At 46.9% G+C, this 23,570-nt stretch overlaps 1 protein-coding gene across 2 annotated transcripts in view; it reads left to right on the top strand.

Moving 5' to 3' along the window:
• The window catches only part of MAPKAP1 (MAPK associated protein 1), a 127,132-nt gene that overhangs the window by 93,709 nt on the left and 9,853 nt on the right, over positions 1 to 23,570 (top strand). Inside the window, exons 8-10 of one of the 2 annotated variants that reach the window (XM_032233326.1) lie at positions 3,631 to 3,738; positions 11,114 to 11,254; positions 21,099 to 21,236. In XM_032233326.1, the coding sequence (XP_032089217.1) occupies positions 3,631 to 3,738; positions 11,114 to 11,254; positions 21,099 to 21,236 (387 nt within the window). Of the gene's footprint in view, positions 1 to 3,630; positions 3,739 to 11,107; positions 11,255 to 21,098; positions 21,237 to 23,570 lie in introns of both variants that reach the window. The other variant, XM_032233325.1, reaches the window with a different exon arrangement.

The raw sequence follows: 23,570 nt of genomic DNA, 5'->3' as shown, positions 1-23,570 counted from the left end.
AGACAGACAGAGAGAGCAAGAGACAGAGAGAGCAAGAGAAAGAGAAGAGACAGATAGACAGAGAAAGAGACAGACACAGAACAGAGAAAGAGAGAAAGAGACAGAACAGAGAGAGAAAGAGACAGAGAGAAAAAGAGAAAGAGAGAAAGAGTCAGAGACAGACAGACAGAACAGAGAGACAGAGAGATAGAGAAAGAGAGAAAGAAACAGAGAGAGACAGACAGACAGAGAGAACAGTGAGACGGAGAGAGAGAAAGAGACAGAGAAAGAAAGAAAGAGCATTAGTCAAATTGTGCATTACGAAGTGGCTGGTTGAGTTTTGGGGTGTGTTACTTTAAGCCGCATTCTTCAGTTGCCTAGTGTGCCTCCCTCCGAAGGCCATCTGCTGTGGGACCAATAGTCTTCCTTGTGCTATTAGTTGGGCGATGGGAGAACAGACCGTCGGACTAGATAAGCCAAGGGCCCAATCCAGCCATCCATGGCTTATGTTCGATACCCTCCAGGGCTGAATACAGCCACCTCCCCGCCCGAGGCGATGAAATTTTAATTTTTCACCCGATACGAAATAAAGGCGGTTAAATATACACAAAGCCGTCATTTCAAGGGTGTTTAATTAATGGGGCTTTCCTTTAATTGCACTGAAACGTAAAATAAATCAAGCCGAATTGAGGTCTGTTGGGGATGATTTTTGACCGACATTTGGACTCAGAAAGGTTTGGAAAATCCTAAATCTTTTTTTTTTAAAATCTCACCGAAGACTTGTTTTGTAGAAATCAACTTTAAAATAAGCTCTTTGTGTCATATAGCTGGAATGCGGATAGTGAAGTCAGAATTAACGCAGAGAATCTTACCATGGGAAATAGCAATAGCAATAGCAGTAGACTTATATACCGCTTCATAGGCCTTTCAGGCCTCTCTAAGCGGTTTACAGAGAGTCAGCATATTGCCCCCAACAATCTGGGTCCTCATTTCACCCACCTCGGAAGGATGGAAGGCTGAGTCAACCCTGAGCCGGTGAGATTTGAACCGCTGAACTGCTGATCTAGCAGTAGCCTGCAGTGCTGCATTTAACCACTGCGCCACCTCGGCTCTTAGAGACCCAACCTAGAACTAAAGGTGAAATTTCCTTAATTTGTGAGAATAATTGACCCGCGGAACAGCTTGCCACCAGAAGCTGTGGGTGCTCCATCGCTGGAGGTTTTTAAGAAGAGACTGGGCAACGCTTTGCCTGAAATGGTCAAGGGTCTCCTGCTTGAGCAGAAGGTTAGACTAGAAGACCTCCAAGATTCCCTTCTAACGCTTTTCTTCTGCAATTTCCCGGAATTCAGTTTAGAACAGATCATCATTTAGCCTACAAAGGCCAACTGGATTCCTTTCGGAAGTCCCCAAGTTGAAGGGGCTAGAAAGCAGACAATTTCACTAGGGGGAAAAGAGTCATGGCTGGCTGGCTTATTTATAATTTGTTTATTTATTTGATAACTAGCCGATAACTCAGCGTTGCCCGGATATTTAATTATACGGGCAAAATGTCTGGACCAAACGTAATTTCTAATGTTGGATTTTCCCCCTTACTAGAGGGTGCCCCCTTGTGGAGTACTATGATGCCATTACCATGGCAACTCCACTGCACTGTACAGTAGAAGCCATTTGAAGGCAGTACAGTAGAAGCCATTTGAAGGCACAACATGCTGTATCTTAACAGAACACACACCACGAGGGGTGTCGGGGTGCCTTACCCCCAGAGTATTTTGGTTGTAAGTTTGGTTGAAATTGCTCAAGGCGTTCCAGAGTTACGCTGGAACACACAAATGTAAACACACACGTTTTATCGAGATTCTTGCCTCTTCCAGTTCCCACAACAGGGAAACAGCGAATAAGAAAAATTACAGATTGGATTTCCCTCCACTAGAATCCAACAAGCCATCCTTGCTTATTGTTGGCCTCCAACAAGCTCGAGAACAAAAGTCTCAGACGTGGCGCGCAGGACGGATTGTTCAAACGTTTCTGGCCCGAATTTGGGAGCCGATAAGAATCTCCACTTTGATGGAAACCGGCTTCCTGCGGTAAACGAGACCAGGGGCAGATTTTTGGAAAGCGGCTGGGCCCTTGGCGGATTCCCAGCCGTGGGAGACGAGGGGAGAAGTTGTACCTTCTCCGTAGGAGGATCGTTTTACACCAAGCTGCTCCGTTCTTAAGCTGGGTCTGACAACACCGTGCAAAGTTTCCATTTCAGCAAGCGAGGGAAGCGTTTAGACAAATAATCATCCTGGATAAAATGGGTGTTTTTTCCCCCCCTTCCCTTGTTAGACAAAGTGAGCTCTTGTTGCTTTTCTTGGTTGGGGTTTTCCAAGCGCTGTTTTGTTGCTCTGGTTGTGTCGTCCATCCTGCCCTGTTTTTCCAGACTAACCACGTGCTCGGTTGCAAATCGGACGCACCACTTTGGCATTTCTAGGTGACGCTGCTTGGTTGGGATGCTTTCTCTCCTTCCTTTCTTAGTTCCTTCCTTTCTTCTTTCCTAACATTATTGCTGTGGCTTTAGATTTCCTTCCTCTTTTTCCTTCCTTCTTTCCCTCTCTCCTTCCTTTCCCTTCCTTCTTCCTTCCTTCCTTCCTTTCTTCTTTCCTAACATTATTGTTGAGCCTTTAGATTTCCTTCCTCTTTTTCCTTCCTTCTTTCCCTCTCTCCTTCCTTTCCCTTCCTTCTTCCTTCCTTCCTTTCTTCTTTCCTAACATTATTGCTGTGGCTTTAGATTTCCTTCCTTCTTTCCCTCTCTCCTTCCTTCTTCTTTCTTTTCTTCTTTCCTAACATTATTGCTGAGCCTTTAGAGTTCCTTCCTTCCTCTTTTTCCTTCCTTCCTTTCCCTCTCTCCTTCCTTCCCCTTCCTTTCTTCCTTCCCTTCCTCCCTTCCTTTCTTCTTTCCTAACATTATTGCTGTGGCTTTAGAGTTCCTTCCTTCTTTCCCTCTCTCCCTCCTTCCCCTTCCTTCTTCCTTCCTTTCTTCTTTCCTAACATTATTGCTGAGCCTTTAGATTTCCTTCCTTCCTCTTTTTCCTTCCTTCTTTCCCTCTCTCCTTCCTTTCCCTTCCTTCTTCCTTCCTTCCCTCCCCTTACTTCTTCCTTCCTTCTTTTCTAACATTGTTGCTGTGGCTTTAGACTCCCTCCCTCCTTCCTTTCTCTCATTCACTCTTATCATTTTCCCTTCCATATAGTTTCTCTCTTAATCCTTCCTCTTCTTTCTTTCTTTCTTTCTTTCTTTCTTTCTTTCTTTCTTTCTTTCTGTTGTTTGTTCATTTTTTCATTGTTTCTGTTCTCTCTCTCTCTGTCTGTCTTTCTTTCTTTTTTATTTCTTTCTATCTCTTTTTTCTCTCTCTCCCTTCCAGCCCTAGGAGTCTTTTCGGCCACCCTCATAAAGTCCCAAAAGGTGCTTTTTCAGCTGGACATCCTTTCTTTATCCTTGAGGACGTGGGAAGCAGAGAACTAAAGAAACTTCTTGGATGAGAAGTGAAATGTCTTCAAGGAAAAACAGTTGCCTCTTGAAAAAAGCACCTTTTGGGACAACCAAGACCTGGGCGGGCAGGACCGAGAATCTCCACCGATGGTCCTTATAAAAGCTGTTATTGTCTCTTTCAGGGCCTCAATACCGCCTGGAGAAGCAGAGTGAGCCCAACATTCCCATCGACTTAAATTGTACCTTGGAGAGCCAAAACACTCTGGAATTTTGCCTCGTCCGGGAGAATAGTAGGTTGGCTCCATACTTCTTCTTCCTCTTCCTTCTTCTTCCTCTCTTTCTTCTCATCCTCCTCCTTCTTCTTCTCCTCCTTTTCCTTCTCCTCCTCCTGCCTGTTTTCTTCTTCCTCCTCCTTCACCTCCTCCTCCTCCACCACCACTTCTTCTCGTCCTCCTCCTCTTCTTCTTCTCCTTCCTTCTTCAACATAATCTGCTCTTCTCCTCCTCCTCCTCTTCCTCCTCCTTCCTTCTTCAACATAATCTGCTCTCCTCCTCCTCTTCCTTCTCTCTCTCTCTCTCTCTCTTCTTCTCTCCCTTCTTCCTTCCTTGCAGCCCTTTATAAAAACACTTCTAGCTCATGTAAATTACCTCCCCTGGCTTCTCAGCTTGCAGTGCTTTTTACAGCCCTCTCTAAGCGGTTCACAGAGTCAGCCTATTTCCCTCCAAAAAACAATCTGGTTCCTCATTTTACCAACCTCGGAAGGACGGAAGCCTGAATCAAACCTTGAGCCGGTCACGATCGAACTCCTGGCAGTGGGCAGAATTAGCATGCAATCCTGCATTCTCACCACCAGGGCTCAGTAACTGATCTTAAAATCTCAAATCCACGGTTCGGTACTTTTGACAAATTGCAGTTCTGTAGTTATTTCTGGCCACTCCTCTCTTTAGGATTGCTACCTTTCATGCCTGGCATTTATGGCATATCTTAAAGGGGGGCAGAGGGGGGGGCGGAAGGGGGGAAGGTATAGTCCTGGACAGCTGTTACTCCATTTTTCAGATGGTCCTGAGAGATCTCCCAATTGCTGCGAGGCATCCCCCGCCTAATTTTAGCTGCTGTAATTAAAATTAGCCATTTCTTCAGATTAAAAGATTTGCAGCGTTAAGGCGGTTTTTATTTTTTATTTTTTTTAATCAGAAGAAGCACGCATGCGGGCCTCCGCCCTTATTCTCTTTAAGGAGCTGAACAGATGCTGGAAAAAAACGAACGCCAAAAAAGCTGCGTTCTGAGATCTTGCGTATTTATATTTCAAGGGATTAAGCGGAGGGTGGGGGGGAGAATCACATTTTTTTTAATATTATCATTAGCACGCGAGACGTCTTCTCTTTTTTTTTTTCACCCGGCCCTTCCTGGGGTTGGGAAGACGGACACAACCACTTCCCATATTTGGGAATGTTCGGTAGGAACTGCGTTGCAGTGGGGTTTTTATTCCCCACCCCTCCTCCACCTCCTCCTCTCCTTTCCCCACCTCTCTTCTCTGCTTGGGAGAAGTCCCTGCACTATTCATGGTTAATTTCCTTTTTATACTTCCCACCCAGCTTCTGGAGAGTTCCTGGTTCTCATTTCGTCATTAAACCGCAATTAGTATTCAAGGGAAATTGGTCCTAATATATTAAAATTGGTTAAGTGCCTTTAGTCCTGTATCAAAGCCAATATCTTATTGGAAAATGTAATTGGGGATGCTGTGTATGTAATTAATTGAATTACAATTAAGAACTTTCATTAAGCAATATACCACTACATTAAAGCAATAAGAGCGTGGGTTGGGGGATTTAGGGTGTGGGGGTAGTGCAGCACAACTAACCTTTATTGTTGTTTTCGGGGCGGGGGGGGGAGGGATGCGCTCATTCTTCTGAGGCTGGAAGAGCGAAGTATTATTTCAGGTCTGAAGGTTTCCTTTAAGTAACAGCAGTTCTACAAGCAGTAGCAGCTAGGTGTTCCTTCAGCCTTTTCCAGATAAGACAAAATATATGAAGAACAGTTGCGGGGATTGTGTGTGTCTAGTCTACTGAAAAGAAGGACTAAGGGAGACATGATAGCAATGTTCCAGTATTTGAGGGGCTGCCCCAAAGAAGAGGGAGTCAAGCTATTCTCCAAAGCACCCGAGGGCAGGGCAAGAAGCAACGGATGGAAACTCATCAAGGAGAGAAGCAACTTAGAACTAAGGAGAAATTTCCTGGCAGTGAGAACAATTAACCCGTGGAGCGACTTGCCTCCAGAAGTTGTGAATGCTCCAACACTGGAAGTTTTTAAGAAAAGATTGGACATTTTTCTGGAATGGTATAGAGCAGTGTTTCTCAACCTTGGCAACTTGAAGATGTCCGGACTTCAACTTCCAGAATTCCCCAGCCAGCGAATGCTGGCTGGGGAATTCTGGGAGTTGAAGTCCGGACATCTTCAAGTTGCCAAGGTTGAGAAACACTGGTATAGAGTCTCCTGCTTGAGCAGGGGGTTAGACTAGAGGACCTCCAAGGTCCCTTCCAGCTCTACTATTCTGTCATATGTGAAGACCATAGTACCCATCAACGGCATTTGGTCTGTGGACACACTCATTTGAAGAAAACCTTTGGTAGAATTCATTGATGTTACCCCAAAGGTGGCCTTTCATTTTATTCTCACAACTGAAGCGACTCGGGCTGCTGTTAACCAAACCAATTTTGGCAACTTCTAGTTCTTCAAATTCTTCTTGTTGTTAGTTGTGAAGTCGTGTCCGACCCATCGCGACCCCATGGACAACCTTCCTCCAGGCCTTCCTTTCCTCTACCATCCTCTGGAGGCCATTGAAGCTCACGCCGGCTGCTTCGGTGACTCCATCCAGCCACTTCATTCTCTGCCGTCCCCTCCTTCTTTTGCCCTCCATCGTTCCCAGCATGAGGCTCTTCTCCAGGGAGTCCTTTTGTCAGGGTCCCACATAGCATCCAAAAGTAAATCAGAGTCCAGGACAAAGGATTCCAATTTATGAAGAGAGCCATGTTGGCACATTTGGGGAAACCTGAATCTGAAAGCTTCCCGGTTTTCCCCACCCAGTTGAAATTTCAAGATCTTGCCCCCACACCCATAAGTCCATCACATGGTCCAATCTCCCACTGCCATGCTGGCAGCTTCCACCCATCTAGTTCCGGTCAGGTGCAGAGGTGCAGGGACAAAGGATGACCTTGGCTTTCTAGAAAGAATGTTGTTATGGTTATATAGCATCTAACTCCGTACAATCCCATTTTCCCACCAAAGAAAAGGCATAGTAGAATAATAGAAAGTGCAGCAGGCCAAAGATCCAAAAGAAAAGATGGCTGCAGGCCTGACACCTTCCTTCTCCCTTTAGCCACTTAAGGAGAAGGAAGGACTCCCTGGAGAAGAACCTCATGCTGGGAAAGATGGAGGGCAAAAGAAGAAGGGGATGGCAGAGAAGGAGGTGGCTGGATGGAGTCACCGAAGCAGCCGGCGTGAGCTTCAGTGGACTCCAGAGGATGATAGAGGACAGGAAGGCCTGGAGGAACGTTGTCCAGGAGGTCGCGATGGGTCGGACACAACTTCGCAACTAACAACAACAACAAGATAGATGGGTGCCCAGAATCCCACAGCTCTCACCACCTTGGTGAAGAATCTTGTGGGGTGGGGTGTTAAAACCCACACATCTGGAAGCCCAAATAGGAAACGCTGAGAAGTCCTCATTCTTAACTAAGGGTTTGAATCCAAGGCAGTTTGCTTCCTAGCACCAGGTTGGGCTCTGATTTTGAAAGCCGTATTACGCCTTGGAGAAATCCTACCTTTTCTTCCCCCGCTCTTTCGTTTTCCCTAACACATCCTTTAACTACTCCCAAGAAGCTAATTAGTTGTTATTTTTAAAAACCTACCAACGTGGAGAACTCCTAAAGCAGACAACTCATCCCAGAATCTCTCTCTAAGACGGAAAAAAATCAAGTGCGATTTGCAGAACCATTGAAGGGGGGGGGGGGGGGCTCTGCTATCATCCTAATAAGAAACATCACGCCTCAAACTGTAGGGTATATTATTACTTTATTGTTCTTGTCGTCGGGATGGCATTGTGGGATTTTCCTCCCCCTCGGTGGATTGTTTTGCTGTTTTAATAGGCAGCGGAATTACATTTTAAAAAAAAGAAGGATTTTCAAATATTTGAAAGTAACAACTATAAAAGGTAAAGCTTCCCCTTGCACAGATGTGCTAATCGTTCCCGAGTCTAGGGGGAGGTGCTCATCTCCGTTTCAAAGCCGCAGAGCCAGCGCTGTCTGGAGACGTCTCCGTGGTCATGTGGCCGGCATGATTCAACGCCCGAAGGCGCACGGAACGCTGTTCCCTCCCCACCAAAGGTGGTTCCTATTTGTCTACTTGCATTTTTTAACGTGCTTTCGAACTGCTAGGTTGGCAGAAGCTGGGACGAGTGACGGGAGCTCACTCCATTATGCGGCACTAGGGATTCGAACCGCTGACCTTTCTGATCAACAAGCTCCGCGTTTTCACCACTGAGTCACCGTGTCCCTGTAATAACTCTATACAGAGGATTGCTTTTTTAAAAAATTCCAGGCTGCTTATCTAAGTGAGGTTATTGAAACTGAAAAAGGGCCGAGAAAACAAGCATTGATCGGGTGGGAAAGGACTCCGCTTAATTGTTGGTCCATGGAAGACATGAATTAAGCAAACCTCCGGCAAGAATTTTTTTGCTTCTAAGCATTACATTTATTTCATTTGCAATTTACATGACCTCTGTGTTGATTGCTTAAGAGCGGGCCTTGAGGCTCTTCATATTTATGTTAAGGAACGATCTGAAATGCTCCTGAAATGTCTTGCCTCCTTGCTGCGGGTAGAAATTTTCGGCTTAATCTTTGATGTTGTCCGAGAATCCAAACTCACTCTTCTGCCTCTCTGAAAATATTTCCCTCCTCTTGTGCCATTGAAATTATTCCACTGGAATGGAATAATTGGGTGTTTTTCCAGTGGGTGCTGTTGTGGCCAGATTCGGACAGTGAGGCGGTTGGGGAGGAAGATGGGCCAGTCCTGGAGTCTGGGGAAGATGATGAGGAGGGCTCTGTATCAGAGGCAGAGAGGGGGCCAGGGCTGTATGCCAGTTATCAGCTGCCTTTGCAGTCAAACATCAGTGGGGCAGAAGAACAGCTGGAGCCTGTTCCCAGTGTGCGCATGCGCAGAGTTGCCAGTTAAAGAACAGGGGTCGTCTTGGGAGTATAAGGCCACAGGTGGACGATGAATGGCCCCTCCCAGAGGAAATAAAAGAGGAGCGAAAGGGGAGTGGAGTTTGCAGGAGACAATTAGTTCACTTAATCGGTTCGTGACTCTCTGAGACTCCTGGCCAGGTTCTGCAGAGATCGGCCTGGCAGCTCTCCAAGCCAGATAAGGTCTGTGACTGTAAATCCTCCCTCCAAAGACTTTGCTGGACGTGAATGAGCAGAATTCTCAGTCAATTAATAAAAGGGGTATATGTCGGGACAAGGAGTGAACCTTGTACCGACAAAAGCTCTCATTAGAGCCTTCCTCAGACTCCAGGACTGGCCCATCTTCCTCCCCAACCTCCTCACTGTCTGAATCTGCCGTCAGCTGGTGGGCCACAAGAATGGTTAGATAGGATCAACAAAACGGACATGGATTTGGCCAAGTCTGGGAGACTTTGTGGAGGACAAGGCGGTGGCCGGGGCAGGGGGGGGGGGATTTATGGTCCATGAGGTCGTGAAGAGTCGGACACAACTTAGCATCTGAACAACAATCCTGAGACAGAAACGGTTGTGACAAGACCAAAGCTGTTCTTATTTCCATATAGGCCAAATGTAGTAGCAGTGGCCTTCATGAGCTCAACGGGAAGAGTTCTCCAGTTCTCCGGGTCTTTCCGAGGCGTTGATGAAGTCAGCCGAGCCTGATTTATTTTACAGATTCGGAAGTCCTGACGGATTTCACGCGGCATAGCATTTGGTGTGAAATTGTAATGACGGGGCCATCTGCCTCACTCTCCGTGTACCAACTGAGCTTTGCTTTCTGTGTGTTCCCCGTTTGGGAGCAATTTGTTACTCTTCTGGGGCCTATTTTATCCGTTCCTCCTCCTTGCCATCCCAATTTTTTTTCCAAGCCGAAGACGGGCTTGGTTCGGAAGACAGGATAAAAGCATGTGGAGAACAGCAATGGCAGCCTCCTTCAACAGCCCAAATACCTGGGCCATTTACCTGGGCGTCCTCCTGGATACGCGGCTTAGTTTAGAAGAACACCTGACGGCCATGACCAGGGGGGCCTTTTACCAGGTTCGCCTGGTACGTCAGTTGCGCCCCTTCCTGGATCGGGATGCTCTGTGCACAGTCACTCATGCCCTCGTCCTTTCTCGCCTGGACTACTGTAACGCTCTCTACATGGGGCTGCCCTTGAAGAGAACCCGGAAGCTTCAACTGGTCCAGAATGCGGCTGCGCGAGTTATCATGGGGGCACCAAGGTGCTCCCATGTTACACCCCTTTTAGGCGGCCTGCACTGGTTGCCGGTTGTCTTCCGGGTGCGATTCAAGGTACTAATTATGACCTTTAAAGTGCTCCATGGCTTAGGCCCAGGGTACCTGCGAGACCACCTACTGCCACCGGTAGCCTCCCATCGTCCAGTGCGATCCCACAGGGTTGGCCTCCTCAGGGTGCCATCGGCCAGACAGTGTCGGCTAGCGACCCCCAGGGGGAGAGTCTTCTCTGTGGGAGCGCCTTCCCTCTGGAAATGAGCTCCCCCCGGAGCTTCGTATAATCCCCGACCTCCGGTCCTTCCGACACGCCCTAAAAAGTTGACTTTTCCAGGAAGCCAGCCTGGCCTGAACAAAAGGAAATAAATTATTGATGATCGTTAATTTTAATTCCAACTTTTTTTAAAAAAAATGTCATTGTCAATTTTAATTGGGTTTGAGATATTCTATTTAATTTTTTTTTAACTTTTGTATTATGTGTTTCTTTTAATGTTGTACAGCGCCCTGAGTCCTTGGGAGAAGGGCGGCATATAAATCTAATAAACCTAAACCTACGGGAGGGGAAAATGGAATAAATGTGGAATTAAAGCTGTATTTGTTTGTTACCTGAACTGACTCTGGCTCAAATATTGGAAGACTGCTATCATGGCTCCCCTGGTCCTTCTCTTCACTAGGCTACCCATGCCAAGTAGTTGCAACTTCATTGTGTGTTTTAGCCTCCAGTCCCTGAATGGTCTTAGTTGTTACTCTCAGCTCCAGATATTCTCTTCTAACGCTTGCAGCTTTTCACTGAGCCTGTCAAACCTTTTCTTCTCCAAGCAAGCGCCTCCTTTCCCCAGTTCCCACCTTCCAACCCCCCACAGAGCACCAAAACCAGGGGTGAAATCAACTTAACTTCGCTACCGGTTCGCAAATGTGAGTGCGCAAATTTCCGCGCATGCGCAGAGCATCAAAAGCAGGATGTGATGATGGGCGGGTGGGTGGAGCCTCCCGCTGTCCCCGTGACCAGTTCGCCCAAACCGGATAGAACCAGCTGAATTGCATCACTGACCAAAACCCTATCGCCTGGTTATGATCACCCTTGGCCTTTCCGTGTTTCTGAGTGGCAATCATACTTTCTCTTGTTCTTTCTCTCTCTCTCTCTCTTTTGGCGGAGGCTCGAGAGGGGAGGAGATCTCGGAAGAAGACCCCCAGATCGACATCGCCACCGTCCAAGACATGCTGAGCAGCCATCACTACAAGTCTTTCAAAGTCAGCATGATCCACCGACTCCGCTTCACCACGGACGTTCAGTTAGGTAAGTCGGCTGGGCACGTCCAATGCCCCCTTCCCCCCCCCCCCCCCCAAGGGCCCCTTTGAACCTCTCCCAGCTGTGTCCGGCATCCTTCAGCAACATAATCTGAGAACCGACAAACTCCCAGAGATCTGGGACTTTGGACCTTCAACTAAACTTGGCCAAACGAGGGCGACAATAAGACGTTGCAATTAAAAATGTTCTAGGGCAGGAGTCAACCACCTGCGGCTCCGGAGCTGCATGCGGCTCTTTCATCCCTCTGCTGCGGCTCCTTGTTGCACATCGGCTCCACGGTTGATAGGGCTTTTGGTTAGGACAGGTGGAGAAAAAAGGATGCCGCGCTAGGAGGAGACTCTATGGTGGGGGAATTCCGGTCAGCTCCAGAATTGAATGGGGAGCTTCCGCTTAGGACCTTTGCGGCTCTTTGAGTGTTTAAGGTTGCCGACCCCTGTTTTAGAGCTATTGTGTTTAAGGCATCAGGCTAGAAACCAGGAGGCCCTGAGTTCTAGTCCCGCCTCGAGCACCAAGGCAGCTGGGGGACACACCTCAGGCCAGCCTCTCTCTCTCAGCCCTAGGAAGGTAGCAATGGCAAACCCCTTCTGGAAAACGCCACCAAGGAAACGGCAGGGAGGTCTCTGAGAATCGGACACGATTGGAGCAGGAGGAAGGGAATTAAAAATTAAAAAATCACTTCCCCGACTACGTCAACATGATGTCCGCTTGGGACAAAATGTACCTGCTGCTCTTTTCCAGCTTGTTAGTTTCAGAAAAGGCACTTTTTGTCTCAGGAAAGCACCATTTTGTGCCTCCACTGTTGAGGGCAGCCGTTTGAACACACAAACAGCAGGAGGAGGAGGAGGAAGAGGAAGAGGAGGGGGGGAGAAAGAGGCTGATTTGTGCATGAATGGGAGTGGAGGCATTTGGGCGAGATTTGATTGCTCTTTCCCAAAGTTGGGAAAATATAAACTGTGGCCCACACGTGTGTGTGTGAGAGAGAGAGAGAGAGATAGAGACAGACAGAGAGAGAACCAAATGTGATATTCATTTCCTGAAGAATTAAAGCCACAAAGAGAATTTCTGTTTTCCTATTTGGTGTTATTGTCCGTTGTTGTTTATTATCCTTTTGGGCAAGTTTTCATTTTGTCTTCCTTTCTTTTCCCTTCTCTTTTCTTTTCTTTTCCTTCTCTCTCTTTTCCTTCCCTTCCCTTTATTCTCTTTTCCTTCCTTTCTCGTTCTTCCTTTCCTTCTCTTTCCCTACCTTTCTTCTTCCCTATCTTTCTTCTTCCTTCCCTCCCTCCTTTCCTTCTCTTTCCTTTCCTTCTCTTTCCATCCCTTTCCTTCTTCCCTTTCCTTTTCTTTCCTTTCCTTCTCTTTCTTTATTCTTCCTTCCTCCATCCCTCCTTTCCTTCCTTCCTTCCTTCCTTCCTTCCTTCCCTTTCCTTTCCTTCTCTTTCCTTCTCTTTCCCTACCTTTCTTCTTCCCTTTCTTCTTCCTTCCCTCTCTCCCTCCTTTCCTTCTCTTTCCTTTCCTTCTCTTTCCATCCCTTTCCTTCTTCCCTTTCCTTCTCTTTCCTTTCCTTCTCTTTCCCTATCTTTATTTTTCCTTTCCTCCCTCCTTTCCTTCCTTCCTTTCCTTTCCTTCTCTTTCCTTCTCTTTCCTTCTCTTTCCCTACCTTTCTTCTTCCCTATCTTTCTTCTTCCTTCCCTCCCTCCTTTCCTTCTCTTTCCTTTCCCTCTCTTTCCATCCCTTTCCTTTCTTCTTTCTTCCTTCCCTTTCCTTTTTCCCTTCCTCCTCCCTTCCCTTCTCCCCACCCCTCACCCCTCCTTCATGCATTGTCTTGTTAAGGAAGGATTTATATACTGGAGTTGATGGAGGGCAGCTTTCGGCGTGTTTTCTGCTCTTGAGCAAACCATCTTGGGGTGATAGTTTCCTTCCAGGGAAGTTTGACTCACTTGTATCTGGAATCTGTCAAGAAATAAGAGCTCGGAAAGGTCGTGACAGATCACCAAAGACAAATGCTTAACCCAGCGAGTCTTTCTGTCGAGAAACAAATAGCTTTCACTTGTACCGAATTGAGGAAATAAACCTGCTGGATTTGTGGAAGAGACGTTCCACATTTTATCCTTCTCGCTCCGATCCGTCTCTCTGTAAAATTGAATTTATGTTAATTTCATCATCCTCATATGAAGTTTTTTTTTTCAAAGGGTAGCACTTAGAGACTTATATACCGCCGCACAATGCTTTACAGCAGCAGTCACCAACTGGCAGTCTGTGAGAAAATCTTGGTGGTCTGCAGAAAAATTATTGGCATTTTTTATATCATGCTAAATCCGGGGTCCTCAAACTATGGTCTCTGGGGACGGATAGGTGCAATGAACGCTTGTGTTGCTGCAGAGAATCTCCCCCTTCGGGGCCTTTTTGTGTGGGTCGGAGGAGGGCAGAAATTCTGACATGGGGTCTGCTTCAGCCTCCTGGTGGGGGGCTTTGGGTGAAGGTTGGAGGGAAGAGCAGCTGGTGGGGAAGAGCCGGAGGGCCTCGTTCCAGTGGGACTGCATCATGGCCTGGAACTGGCTGACCATCTCAACCCGCTGAGCCTCCAGGCGCCGGCACCTGGCCTTGCACTCCCGCAGGTCTTCCCTCTGCTTGGAAGGCCTATGCTCCTAGTCCTCAGTGAAGTGCTTCAGCTGAGCCTCCTTCTCGGTCAGATCCAATTTGAGCTGAGCTGTTTTGCCAATCCTTTCTCATGGTGGCTGCTTAGCTCCAGCAACTGTTTCCTGTTGGGGCCCTAAGGAGCCCAGGTGGTCAGGCGAGGAGGGGCTGGCATGACTCTAGGGGGCAGTGCTCATCTCCGTTTCAAAGCCGAAGAGCCAGCGCTGTCCGAAGACGTCTCCATGGTAATGTGGCCGACATGACTCAATGCCGAAGGCGCACGGAACGCTGTTCCCTTCCCACCAAAGGTGGTCCCTATTTTTCTACTTGCATTTTTTGCCTGCTTTCAAACTCCTAGGTTGGCAGAAGCTGGGATGAGTCACTCCATTGTGCGGCGCTAGGGATTCGAACCGCCGAACTGCCAACCTTTCAGATCGACAACCTCAACATCTTAGCCACTGAGCCACCGCATCCCTTGAGCCCTACATATATGGATTCAATTGCTTGCGGCCAACAATCCTAGAACTTAAGAATAGCCTGTCAGCTCAAACCTGGCCTGCAAACGTCATAAAGTATTGTTCCAAATGTGTGTTTTTCAAGGTGCAACAATGGGAAACAAACATTCGGGGGGGGGGGGACACCCATCTCACAAAGGATGCACCATCGGGCCAAAACAGGCGCGCCCGCGATGGGCTGATAGGGGAATAGATGGGAGCAGCGCACCTCCGCCTTTTGCCGATAAAAATAATAGAAAGTTTCAAGTGCTTTCTCAGTGATAAAAGGCAAGGGGGGATGGGAAGAGGGGGCCAACGGGCTCCCACCAAGACGGTTCCCCCCACCCACCCAGCCGGCCTCGGCCTCCTTTTGTATGTGCATTCACAAACACATTCACGCTTGTGAGCCAAGGAGCCTCCGTACCAGCAAAAGATTGATGCCACGAGAAGTGACCTTGGCATGGAGTAGCAGTTGGTGATGTATGTTTGAGCATCTCCCAGCTAAATGGGCCCAGGTTTCTTCTGCTAATATACATGGAAGCCCAGAACCACACTCTGGATGGCAATAAATCAACAGCCACTTTGGGTGTCATTTCTGGTTTATATTCTACTATTGTTCTATCACTTTAATTCATGTCACTATCATCTGTTCATCTGGAACAGTTTTATATAATTTTCCACTGGAGCTACCTGACAAACCCCATCAAATTAACACGGGCGCATTAAACGGGGTTGACTCCGCCGCGTTCGAGAAAGGAGCCTGAAAATGAAATGTGTATTTTTTTTTGTTCTTGTTCTCTCTCTCTCTCTCTCTCACACACACACAGACACACACAAACACACACATACATTTGGTTTTTTGAGATTGAAAGAAAAAAAAGAACAAACCCCCACAAGTATAAACAAGTTGTTTATATTTGTTTATTGCAATATAGGTGGGTGGGTGGGTGGGTGGATGGATGGATGGATGGATAGATGGTTGGTTGGTTGGTAGGTAGGTAGGTAGGTAGGTAGGTAGGTAGGTAGGTAGGTAGGTAGATAGATAGATAGATAGATAGATAGATAGATAGATGATAGATAGATAGATAGATAGATAGATAGATAGATAGATAGATAGATAGATAGATAGATAGATAGATAGATAGATATACATAGATGATAATGATGGAGAGAGATGGATGGATGGATGGATGGATGGATGGATAGATAGATAGATAGATAGATAGATAGATAGATGATAGATAGATAGATAGATAGAGATAGATAGATAGATAGATAGATAGATAGATAGATAGATGCGGTGGCTCAGTGTCTAAGACTCTGAGCTTTTCAATCAAAAAGGTCGGCAGTTTGGCGGTTCAAATCCCGAACGCTGCATAATGCAGTGACCTCCCATGACTTGTCCCAGCTTCTGCCAACTTAGCAGTTCGAAAGCAGGTAAAAAATGCAAGTAGAAAAAGAGGAACCACCTTTGGTGGGAAGGGAACAGCGTTCTGTGCGCCTTCGGCGTTGAATCATGCCAGCCACATAACCACGGAGATGTCTTCGGACAGCGCTGGCTCTTCGGCTTTGAAACTTAGATGAGCACTGCCCCCTAGAGTCGGGAACGACTGGCACCGATGTGCAAGGGGAACCTTTCCCTTTTACCTATTGCAATCTATCAAAGGGATAACCCGGAGAGAAGGATCTGGTTGATAGGCGTGATAAAGGGATCAAGGCGTCTTCAGTTCTTGTTGCTGCTGTTTTTAATCAGCCTTATTTTGGGCTGTTTGTGGATTTTTTTTAAAAACCAAGAATTTTGAAGACCGAACAGCAGCTGCTGCTCATATTTTCTGCAAGGAAGAGATGCAGATTTTGAGCTGCTCGTGATGAAACCCCCCGAAGTGAAAACATGCAATAAAAGAGACTCTTTTTCTAATGAAGGATCTAATGCTCCCCTGTTATTTTCACACTCCTGGCATGCTTTGGGGCTCTTGACGTGACGGGTAATTGGAAGATGGTCCTTGGTGGGGGATGAGGGGGCTAGCCCCCCCCCCCCCGGTGACAAATTGTGCGTCTTGATTAATTGAAATGTGCTTCTCTGGTGGCCTAGTCCATGGCAGACTCTCCCGGAGTGGTCAGCTTCCAAATGAGAGTTACGCTACATTTCGCACCTGCAGGAGCTCAGGTTAACACAACAGGGCTGTAGGTTCCCCTTCCCCTCCTTCCTTCCAGTGTCAAACCAGCACTCTGACAGTGCAAGAAACAAGAGATGCAACCAAAAAGAGGAACACTTGTAGTGCAAGCGGGGGGGGGGGGAGGAGTCCTTCGTGGTCTCTGAGCTTGGTTGATTTCTTGCAGACGTTTAGCTACCCAACTAGGTGACCTCATCAGTGTTAGGAGGGAGAGGGGGTTGCAGGGAGGAGGAGGAGGAGATGATAGAATAGAATAGAATGGGAGGAGGAAGGGGAGCAGGGGGAAGAGGAGGAGGAGGAGGGTAGGAATAAGAATAGAATAGGAGGAGGAAGAGGAGCAGGGGTAAGAAGAAGAGGAGGAGGACGAGGAGGATAGGAATAAGAATAGAATAGGAGCAGGAGCAGGGGGAAGAAGAAGAAGAAGAAGAGAAAGAAAGAAAGAAAGAAAGAAAGAAAGAAAGAAAGAAAGAAAGAAAGAAAGAAAGAAAAGGAATGAATAGAAGAAGAAGAAAACTTTGGGCTCCTTAGTGCTCTCTGAGCTTCGTTGATTTCCTTCAGACATTTCATTTCCCAACTAGGTAACATCATCAGTGTTAGAAGAGAGAGGGATTTGCAGAGAGGAGAACTGTGAGGTCCTTAGACATCTCAGACATTTCATTACCCAACTAGGTAACATCATCAGTGTTAGAAAGAAGTGGGGTTGCAGAGAGGAGGAGGAGAACTGTGGGGTCTTTGGTGCCCTCTGAGCTTGGTTGTTTCCTTCCAGGTGTTTCCTGCTCTTTAGAGAATTATTCTCCAACGTCTTCTTGATGGTGAGATAATATGTAGATTGAAGCTTCCGCTCTTGGGTTCCCAGTCCTTCTCGCCATTATGGGCATACCTGCCATAGCTATTGGCTATTTAGAGAAGAACAAAAATAAAATTACAGCATTGTCTCCTAAAATGTGGAGTGGTCCCTCCGGAATACAGCTCACTTACTTCAGGAAGCAAGTCCAGCTTTATTTCAAGCTTCTACAAGTGGCTTTATAGCAACACGGTCGCTCAGGGGTTAAGACGCTGAGCTTGTCGATCAGAAAGGTCGGCGGTTCGAACCCCTAGCACAGCGTAACGGAGGGAGATCCCGTGACTCGTCCCAGCTTCTGCCAACCTAGCAGTTCGAAAGCAGGTAAAAAATGCAAGTAGAAAAATAGGAACCACCTTTGCTGGGGAGGGAACAGCGTTCCGTGCGCCTTCAGGCGTTGAGTCATGCCGGCCACATGACCACGGAGATGTCTTTGGACAGCGCTGGCTCTCCGGCTTTGAAATGGAGATGAGCAGCGGCCCCTAGAGTCGGGAACGACTAGCACAAATGTGCGAGGGGAACCTTTACCTTTTACTTAAATAAGATTTGCTGCTGTTTCTGATCGTCTTTGCCAGGTGTGGACAATTAGACAGATGTGGCCTTGATCTGTTTTTGATCACTTTTTCTCTTTGGATGCCCAAAAGGCTAATGGAAAACCAGCAATCAAATGCACACCTTTAACCAACGAACGCATCCACTTTCCTTCCGACGAGCTTTTAAAATCCCCACCGTGCCCATTCCCAATTTTAAATAAAAACAGTAGGCTTTTTTCCCCCTCTCGGCTTTCTCCAGCCACGAAAGCTTTGGACAGAGACACAGAGAAGCGGAGAAATTCCGCGAAGAATTGAGACGCAGTCGGATGCAAGAAACCTCTTTTTCACCGAAAGCTGGTGGTTTCACGATCTTATTTTGTGTGTGTGTGGTTGCCATCAATTTGGCAAAATGGGCCACAGAAGGGGGGGAATAAAAAGGAATGCATTAGCCATTTCCAACTTCTTTTTTTGCCCATAGAGGACCAAATTTCTTCTCCTCCTTCTAAAGAAATAGAAATTGGGGAAAGGTAACTAAAACAAGAGAATTAAAAAGGAGAAAAAAGATTGGAAAGGAAAAATATAGAGTGTAGAGCAGATTTTTTTTATTATTTTTTCCCTTCTACAACACCTTACAGTCATTACATCAACATTGTTATGCCATCCTACCTGTACATGTATATAATATTTCGCTTCTATATTTACACACCTTTATACACAGTTCTATATATATTTATATATATATTGTTTTCCGGCTTAATTAATTTTATTCTTGTTTTGCAGCCATTTGTACCAATTGTTCCAAATTTCATAATATTCCGACTCTTCTTTATCTTTTAATTTTAGTGTTAATTTGTCCATCTCTGCACAATCCAAAGGTTTTTTTTTATCACTAATTCGTCCGAGGGAGTATTATTTTGTTTCCAGCATTGAGCAAATGCTATTCTAGCTGTAGTTAGCAGATGTGTTAATATGTACTTAATTTTTTTTTGTATATTTCCCTTTGATTATTCCCAGTAGAAAGATTTCGGGTTTGTATTTTATCTGTTCTCCTGTAATTTATTGCATGAAAGGAAAAATATAGAAATCACAAGAACAAGAAAAAAAAAAGCTAGGCGAATGGGTGCAAAGAAGAGAATATAAGAGAAGTGAAGTTCTAAAGAGAAAATGATTGAAAGGAAGAAAGAAGGGAAAGGATTGACCAGTAGAATAGAATGAAATTCGGTAAATATAGCCAATGGTATATAGCTAATATGATGGGAGGGAAATCGATTAGTATAGTATAGTCTTTATTGTCATTGTACAAAATAAATGCAACGAAATTGGTCTTTCTATTTAGTATAGTATAGATTATTATACTATACTATTAATTGTGGATAGTTAACTAAGTGAAATGTTTAACTGTATAAAATTAATTTGAGGATATATGAAATCGAGAGTAAAACAGAATAATAGATGGAAACGATACGTTAAACTTGATTTAACTTGGAGAGGCAAAAAAAAAACATATTGTTTATATGTTAGGAAGAAATTAAAGTCAAGGTGGAAAACGTGGAAAGAAAATAAAGAGGACGGAAATGCGAAATGAAAATAGGATGTAAAATGAACCATAACGGAAGATGAAAAAAAGGGGGGAAACCAGGACGTTGTTTACAAAAGAAGTTAAAAACTTATAAAAGAAATTTTAAAAAAAACTTTGTGTCATAAAGAAATGCGAAGGACAAAAAAAAAAGAGAGAGAGAAATAAATGCAGAGAAAAAGGGCAACATTTGGACTCTAAACAAAGGAATTGCCTTGTTCCAACCCCTCCTTGTGCTGCTTTTTAAATACTCTTGATTCCTTTTGCCTATTCCAGGGCTGACCTTGACCCGTAACTCATGACCTAAAAATGTAATTACTTTTAAGTCTTTTCCCCCTGCGCAGCTGCCAGGATGAAAAAGTGTAGAGAGAGAGAGGGAGGGGGAGAGAGAGAGAGAGAGGTTTGGTCACTCATGTCAACAGAGAAAGCTTGTAATTGTAACTTAAGCAATGAGACGCCCGCAAGGTTGTTGCTGCGGTGGGGAGGGTGGTGTCGGAGAGAAGGGGAGGGGAGGGGGGGTCCCAACCATAATAGGATCTGTAATAAATTACCCAGCCTCTTGGGGAGTAAATTTACTTCTCGGGTTGCTCTTTGGGTAAGTTGGAATAGTAGAACGATGGTTTTTCTTTTTTTTTCTCCTCCTTCCTCTTCCCTTCTTCTTCTTCCTCTTGCGCCTCCTCTTCCTCCTCCTTCTCCTCCTCCTCGTCTTCTTCTCCTCCTTCCTCATCGTCCGCCTTCTTCTGGCCCTTGCTCCTCCTTCTCTTCTCCATCTCTTCTTCTTCCTCTTCTTTTTCCTCTTCCTCCTGCCTCTTCACCTCCTGTTCTTCCTCTTCCTTGTCCTTTTTGCCACCTATTCCTCCTCCTTTTCTTCTTTCTCCTCCTCTTTTCTCCTCCTTCTTCCTCGTCTTCCCCCTTCTGCCTCTTGCTCCTCCTCTTTCTTCTCCATCCTTCTTCCTCTTCTTTCTCCTTTACCTCCTGCCTCTTCACCTTCTGTTCTTCCTTGTCCTCTTCGCCACCTATTCCTCTGCCTTTTCTTCTTTCTCCTCTTTTCTCCTCCTTCTTCCTCGTCTTCCCCCTTCTGCCTCTTGCTCCTCCTCCTCCTTCTCTTCTCCATCTCTTCTTCTTCCTCTTCTTTCTCCTTTTCCTCCTGCCTCTTCACCTCCTGTTCTTCCTCTTCCTTGTCCTCCACCACCTATTCCTCCTTTTCTTCTTCTCTTCCTTTTCTCCTCCTTCTTCCTCTTCTTCCTCTTCTTCTGCCTCGTACTCCTCCTCCTCTTTCTTCTCTTCTCCATCCTTCTTCCTCTTCTTTCTCCTTTTCCACCTCCCTCTTCGCCTTCTGTTCTTCCTCTTCCTTGTCCTCTTTGCCACCTATTCCTCCTCCTCTTCTTTCTTTCTCCTCCTCCTCCTCCCAGCATAAATACACATATGATGTTGATAGTCATTCACATCTCTCTACTATTCGTGGTTATAATATGTTGCCACCCTCCAAAGAACGGGGAGAGGCCATTCCATTGGCTTCTTCCGCTCCTTGGCTGTGAAGTTTCCCTCCCTCCCTTGACTGACCATCTCTGGGTCTCCAGGTATTTCCGGTGACAAGGTGGAGATAGATCCGGTGACCAATCAGAAAGCCAGCACCAAGTTCTGGATTAAGCAGAAGCCGATCTCCATCGATTCGGAGCTCCTGTGCACCTGCGACCTTGCCGAAGAGAAGAGCCCAAGTAAGCCCCGCTCTCTTGTCTTTCTCCCCACCCCCTCCATAAGGAGCCAAGGGGCAGCTGGACGTAGCCTCCAAGTCCCCCTTGTGCCACCTGAGCCTTCCTTGTCAGAGTCAGCCTTGATAAGAGCTCGCTAGTATCTAAACCAGCTTCCCCAACTGAGCTCCGGATGGGTGAATCGGGCCCCATAATTCCCAGCCATGACTGGAAAGTTGAAGGGTACTCTTCACATGGGGAGGGAGGGGGGGGAAGAGATGGGGGGGAGGAGGAAGAAGAGGAGAAAGAAGAAGAGGAGGAAGGAGAAAGAAGAAGAAGAGGGGAGGAGGAGAAGGAGGAGGAGGAGAGAAAAGGTAGAAGAAGAGGAGGGGGAAGAAGAGGAGAAAGAAGGAGGGGCAGAGGGGAGGAGGAGGAGGAGAGAAGAATAAGAGGAGGAGGAAGGAGAGGAGAAAGAAGAAGAGGAGGGGCAGAGGGGAGGAGGAGAAGAGGAGGAAGGAGGAGGAGGAGAGAAAAGAAGAAGAGGAGGAGGAAAAAGAGGAGAAAAGAAGAGGAGGGGCAGAGGGGAGGAGGAGAAGAAGAGGAAGAAGGAGGAGGAGAGAAAAGAATAAGAGGAGGAAGGAGAGGAAGATAAGAAAAGGATGAAGAAGAAGAAGAAGAAGAAGAAGAGAAGGAGAAAGCAGAAGGAGAAAGAAGAGGAGGAAGAGCAGGAAGAGACAATCCCCAGCCGCCATAATTATGTCCTCTCCGGCTGACCTCCCTTTGAGCAAATGCCAACAGCAGATTCCTGTCTATACTTTTTGAAGCGCATCTTCCACTTCAAACGTTAGAGGCATCTCCAGGGATTTGGAGACAACTGTGTAGGAGTTGGAGCGCCAAAAGTTAGCGCTTGAGTGCCCAACACAGCCTCAAAACGGCCTGCCAAACGGTCAGGAAATGGCCCAGAGAACAGCCAAAAACAGCCTGTCTTGGGGCATTTTGGGCTGTTTTCATGCAGTTTTCTAGTGCTCCAGAAGCTGGTGAGGGCAAACATGCCCACAGAGGCCTCTGCGTGCCACCTCTGGCACCCGCGCAACAGGCTCACCATCTTTTGTCCCACAATAATTGAGTGATCTCCTTCTCCCTCTTTCCCTTCTCCCTTTCCTCCTCCACTTCTCCTTCTTCTCCCTCTTCCCCTTCTAACTTCTCTTCTTCCTCCTCCTCCCTTCTTCTCCCTCTCCCCCTTCTCCCTCTCCTCCTTCTTCTCCCTCTCTCCTTCTCTCTTTCTTCCTCTTCTTCGTCCTCCTTCTTCTCCCTCTTCCCCTTCTCCCTTTTCTCTCCTCCTTCCTTCTCCTCCCCTCTGCCCCTCCTCCTCCTTCTCCCTCTCCTCCTTCTTCTCCCTCTCTCCTTCTCTCTTTCTTCCTCTTCTTCGTCCTCCTTCTTCTCCCTCTTCCCCTTCTCCCTTTTCTCTCCTCCTTCCTTCTCCTCCCCTCTGCCCCTCCTCCTCCTTCTCCCTCTCCCCTTCTCCCTTTCTTCCTCCTCTTCGTCCTCCCTCTCCCCTTCTCCCTCTCCTTCTCCTCCTTTCTTCTCCCTCTCCCCCTCCTCCTCCCTCTCCCCCTTCTCCCTCTCCTCCTCCTTCTTCTCCGTCTCTCCCATCTACCTTTCCTCCTCCTTTTCCTCCTCCTCCTCCTCCCTTCTTCTCCCTCTCCCCTTCTCCCTTCTTCTCCCTCTCCCCCTTCTCTTCCTCCTCCTCCTTCTCCCTCTCTCCCTTCTCCCTCTCCTCCTCCTTTCTTCTCCCTCTCCCCCTCCTCCTCCCTCTCCCCCTTCTCCCTCTCCTCCTCCTTCTTCTCCGTCTCTCCCTTCTACCTTTCCTCCTCCTTTTCCTCCTCCTCCTCCTCCCTTCTTCTCCCTCTCCCCTTCTCCTTCTCCCTACTTCTCCCTCTCCCCTTTCTCTTCCTCCTCCTCCTTCTCCCTCTCTCCCTTCTACCTTTCCTCCTCCTTCTCCCCCTTCTCCTCCTCCTCTCTTCTCCCTCTCCCACTTCTCCTCCCTCTCCCTCCCATCTGGCTGATTCTCCCATGATGGGGCCGGCTCAAGCTTGAACCCCCATGGATCTTTTCCTCCCACGAGTTGCTTTTGAACTTGGACGGAGGGAAGGGATGTTCATGGTTTTGAGGCTGATGAAGGAAGCACTCTCTCTCTTTCTCTTTCTCTCTCTTCCTCGGCTTGCCTGGCGATCTTATCAGCCAAGTGATCGATGTTTGCCTCGGAGTTTACATCAAAAATTATTCCCGGGTCTTCCTTCGAAAATGAATTATGGCAGAAGGAGTGAGGCCGAGGAGAGATAAAGGCTTTGGGAGTTCTGC

Source organism: Thamnophis elegans, chromosome 16 (assembly GCF_009769535.1).
Source record: "Thamnophis elegans isolate rThaEle1 chromosome 16, rThaEle1.pri, whole genome shotgun sequence".
Lineage (NCBI taxonomy): Eukaryota > Metazoa > Chordata > Lepidosauria > Squamata > Colubridae > Thamnophis > Thamnophis elegans.
This window is presented reverse-complemented; position numbering and strand designations above follow the sequence as displayed.